This window comes from Silene latifolia, chromosome 7 (assembly GCF_048544455.1).
Source record: "Silene latifolia isolate original U9 population chromosome 7, ASM4854445v1, whole genome shotgun sequence".
NCBI classification, from domain to species: Eukaryota; Viridiplantae; Streptophyta; class Magnoliopsida; order Caryophyllales; family Caryophyllaceae; genus Silene; species Silene latifolia.
In genome coordinates, this window is record NC_133532.1 from 13,298,039 (window position 1) to 13,303,339 (window position 5,301).

Consider the following 5,301-nt stretch of genomic DNA (forward strand, 5'->3'; position numbering starts at 1 on the left):
AACTCATACCTTTGTGCAAGATTTGCACATTGCTCTCCCATTTGAGCTAATAGCCTTTAAGATATACGAGTACATAACAAAGATTAAATAAGGGGAACCAGGTTTAGGGTTCACATAATATACTCCAAGCTTCACAAAATCAAGTCGAGGTTTCACAAAATTAGGTTTATGTTTGAACCTTATTTTGTGAATCTTGGAGCTAATATTGTGAATCTTGGAGCTAATCTTGTGAATCCTGGACCTAATTTTGTGAACCCTGGACATAATCTTGTGAATCTTAGACTTGATTTTGTGACTTGGGGCTAATCTTGTGAATCTTTGGACTTGATTTTGTGAATCTAAGACCTAACTTTATGAAACTGGGTCTTTATTTTGTGAATTTAGGATATGATTTTGTGAATCTCATTCAAAATCAGTGTTAAAGAATAGCCACATCAACCACACTCATTTTTCACCATCATCGAAATGTAAGGACTAGGTGAAGATCAAACCAAGGATTACCTCTTGTGCCTCCATAGTGAGGTTGAGTGTCCCAAAATTGTCAGCAAAATGAGCTCAGGCCAACTCATCAGTGATGTATCAAGGAGACATATATGTGCCTAATCGCCTCGTTCAATAAACAAGATTGTTAAGACGGTACTGATACACCAGAAACTCCAGTTTAACGGAACTCAAACTACACTGAGAAATTCCCAGGAGCTTCTACCTGGATCTGGATTTTTATCAGGATGGTATTGGACAGAAAGTCTTCTGTATGACTTCTTTATTTCTGAATCAGAAGCTCCAGGTTGCAGACCCAGAATACTAAATGGCTCAAAAATTTGAAGCTGAATATTTAAGAAGTGGAAGTTGTATTAGAAGGTTGAAATATTTGGTCAACATCATAGAGGAAAAGAAAATATTTACGGTAACTGAGAATATACTTTCAGTAAGAACACATCCATTGATTACACTTAAAATATAGGCGTACCTCACTGCTCATATTTTTGATGTAATATGCCAGAAAGCCCATGATTACCCAAAGCAACACGAGCGTCAAATTACTATAAGTGGAGAAGTTTGAGATCTGTAAATCACAATTTAAAATTAAACACACAAGATACAAAAATGGAGTATTTTTGCTCAGTCCCTAATTCCCTTGGTCTAAATCGTTTGGTTTTGATACAAACTATCACTTGTGAGGGGAAAAAAAATAACAAATTTGACTACATACCCGTTTGAATAATGATTTGTGGTATTTTCCAGATCGGGAACATACAACACACTGACAATGTAAGCTTTTCGACTTCTTCTTGGCAGCACGGCATAGTTTTACTATGGTGCAAGGCACTAAAGGCAATGCCATCATAGTCAAAATGAATATAGGAAACAACGAACTATTCTCTTCGGAAGCTGCCATGATGTTCTGATATGTTGGGGCTTATCTGAAGTGTTTGTAGGCCTTATACCTGTAAAAACATTGAGGACAATGTATCTGTTAGACCCATATAGTATCTGGCTATCTGCATGCCAGTAAAAACAATGGAAGTGTGCACTGATTCATGAGCCTATAGCACCCAAAAACAATGCACATTGAACAAGAAAAATTACTACTTATGATATTGTAAAATACATTGCAGGATGAGTGAGTAACAAAAAAAAGGAAAAATGAAAGGTATAGTACTAGCCTAGTAGGGTTAGTTAAGCGCTCACTTGATGTACACAATTCAAACTATGAAACATTGAACAAGCATTACTACAACTTTCACTACTCTCATCATATACATAAGCTTTTGCTCTATGCATGATCAACAACTAACTAGTTTTTAAACTACTTTGTGTTGTTGGCTAAGAAGGAGTCAAAATGGGGGAGCATAATGACACAGCGAGAAACAAATATGAAGACAAAAAAATCTCAAATAATTTCTCATATTCTTAATGTCAATAGAAAAAACTTGTTTTTAAACTACTTTCTACACCTCAAGGACTCCTTCTGCGAGCAACGGCTAATCTGTGGTGATCTGTAATGCGTAAAATGAACCAAAGCAATATGCCATAACAGAACAGAATAAACAAAAGGATGCAAGATCCGGTGACTCTTAATCCATAATTTACTAGTGAGATGCACAAATATCTACACTTACCGACCTTAACATAACCCTCCACTTGTTCATGCCACTTAAATACATTGATACTTTCGAGATTCAAATGGAGCCAACGATACACAACTCTTTGACTTTAAGGCATGATTGAACAAAATAAAATGGTTCACTAAATTGTCTGCAATTATCATACATCCAGCACAATTTTCATTCTAGGTGCCCAGAATTAGCTTCTATGTCCAACATAGGGATAACTTTCCATACATCCACCCCTCAACCCGCCATAGCGAGGGAACCGTGAAGGCATTAGGGTCAAAGAGTAGTAAAAGAGTATTTATTCACCCTTTCAATTGCCTCCTCGTCGGAGTATCACTATATACGATAATGAACTGAATTCGCCAGTACCCTAACAATTAAATTCCTAACCCAAATAAACAAAGGGTCAACACCATTCAAATAAGCAAACACACTTACATTTATATTACCATGCACAAACAAAAACATAAACCATATGGTCAAATTCAACCCATACCACCGCCAACAACAACAACAACAACAATGATTTGGGGTCGACTAACACGAATCGTCATACAATATCGTTTATACACGGAGTCAACATTTAAACACCATCTTTTAACTAACGTTTAGTCTCACAATCAAACATAAGAAATCAAGAAAATTAACCCATCTAAGACAACAACCTAAAAACCCATAAAAACCCATTTGATCACCTCAAACCCGATTAAAAATGTCGTGTTTTGAGCAAGGATCTTGATCTGGGTTCCAATAAAGATGTAAATTATACTCAATTAACAAACCCAGAAACAAGATTCTGAATTTAATCTTCAGTTTCAGAAAAAAATGTAACAGTGGGTGATGTAATAGAGAAACATTAAATCGAAATCAACAAAACTGAGCTACAAATTAATGAATTTTAACTGAATTAGTGAAAGGAAGAGAAAGATAACCTTGCAGTGAAGAAGAAGGGTTGATCTCAGTAAAAACAAGTATCTGGCTATCTGCATAAATACGGGAAATTAAACGCGATTGAGTAAATGAATAAGGGGAAATCAACAGTTTGTTGGGTTATATAAAGCGACACGTGTCAACATCTGAGGCACTTGTAGTTGTTTAATCCAATGGTTTAGAAGGTGTCCAGCCGCCTCACCCTAAGAAGGGTGCCTCACATGATTCAATCTCTATATATATATATATATATATATATAGTAATGATGAAAAGAAAGTTAAAAGGTCATTTCATTAAATAAAGGAAATAATGGTTAAATAAATAACAAAAATTATGAGAGGAGATCAATGGTTTACAATTTTTTTCTTTCTTTTTTTGTGTTTATACCTTATATTTTTTTATTTTTTTTAACTTATATTTTTTAAATTTTCTTAAATTGGTAATCCATGTCACTTTTTTTGCCATGTCACATTAAAAGTTGCTACGTCACAATTAAACTTGTCATGTCACATTTTTTAGGTTAACCTTTTAATAAGATTTTATAGATTTTGAGTTTTATTATAAAGTTTTTGAGTTCATGTACTTAAACATTAATCTCAAAAAGTTACATTATAACTCAAAAAATTACATAAAAGCCCGAAAAAATTTTATTGTTGACGTCATAAAACTAAAATGTAATTTATAAACTCTATAGAACTCAAAAAAATACACAAAAACTCATTAAGTGTGAGGTAGTACATCTGATGTACAATCTTTTTTCTCATGAATATGTAAGGGAATCATAAAAAAAAAATCAAATACAAGAACCATCACCACCCATCACTCACCGCCCAACATCACCAACTAACACCAACCACCATCATCTTCATCATTGATGACATGTCCGAGGTCATCCTACACTCCCACGATTGCCTAGCCACCGAAAAGCTTGCCCAACCTTACACGACACCATTTTTTGTCCTTCTTCCATCCTTCGAAGTCGCAAACAAACATCCATAGTCACCATCCAAAACACCACCAACTTACTTGGTGGTGAGAGGTTTACTGGTTTGAGGGCTTATTCTGGTTTGAGGGACTAAGTTGGTAGTGTTTTGGATGGTCACCATGGGTGTGTGTTTTGTATTTCGAGGATGTGCGGGAGGTGGGTTGGTGACGGCGGAACGATGGTGGTGAGGTGGCGCAGGCTTTGATAAACTCGGCGATGAAATGGCGGCTACCGCTTGGGCATGGGCAATGGCGATATGATTTATGGTAGTGTTGTTCATGGTGGTGGAGAGGTAGGGAATAAGAATCTCATATCTCTAGAAGGGTAGGGGAATAAAGATAGAGGAATTGGGGGGTAATGATAAGGAATCGGGCGAGGAAAGGGAAAAGGAAAAATGTTAAAAGTTAAAACAAACATCAACAAAGAAAATGTGAGGATATGATTCCCTTTCCATTTTCTTTAGACCCTCAATCAAACGCTCTCACAGACCACAATGTTCTGAAAAGTTATTTTAGAAAGGAATGCTTGAAATCATATCATTATTATATTAAAGCAGAAACCATTTGCCTGCCACGTGTCAAGTGCAAATGATTTCAGCCTTATTCTACAAAAATACGGGTATACACAGTATATATGTCACCGACGTAATTCTAGGAAAATAATTGGTAAAAAAAAAAAAAAAAAAAACATACATCTCTATATGCCATCAATATAACTATGTACTATGGTCTTTAAAATCTGCGTTTAATCAAGGAAGTGATCTTCTTTTTCCATAACTATCTTATCTCTCATATCTACAAGATTTTTTGATTTTTTTTTAAAGGAAGTACCTCGAAGGGTTTATTCATATCTACAATAAGGTTTTAATTCTCAATAATTTTGTATTTTTATGGTATAATCTATAGATATAATTATAATATTATAATATTATAATGTATAATTATAATAAAGAAACCATTGCTATCATACTATTACACGTGTCATTCATAGAAAGTAAAATTTCCCGCCCACCACTATTATTGACTTTGACTCCGTAATAAACTTATATACAAGTATCTAGGTTTTCCCTTTTATCATATTTTAGCAGTCCCCTATCTCTCTCTTGCTCCATTCTCTCCTTATCTTCAGCTCTGCCTTCATCCTCCAAAACCCCAAGAATGAAGAATCTCTACATATCTTGCCACATTCCTTGATTCGCGAATTAATTACTAGTAAATTTACCATGTAATCTATAAATATAGTAAAAAGACAATCAAAAGCATTAACAT

At 34.8% G+C, this 5,301-nt stretch overlaps 1 protein-coding gene across 1 annotated transcript; it reads right to left on the reverse strand.

The window, feature by feature from the left end:
• Positions 1 to 671: 671 nt before the first annotated feature.
• Positions 672 to 3,081, reverse strand: LOC141589741 (dnaJ protein ERDJ2A-like). Its single transcript, XM_074410367.1, has 4 exons — positions 3,050 to 3,081; positions 1,214 to 1,448; positions 971 to 1,066; positions 672 to 827 (listed from the first exon to the last, which is right to left on the reverse strand). The coding sequence occupies exons 2-4, from the start codon at positions 1,397 to 1,399 to the stop codon at positions 672 to 674; spliced, it is 438 nt and encodes a 145-aa protein (XP_074266468.1). The 5' UTR covers positions 1,400 to 1,448; positions 3,050 to 3,081.
• Positions 3,082 to 5,301: the final 2,220 nt, after the last annotated feature.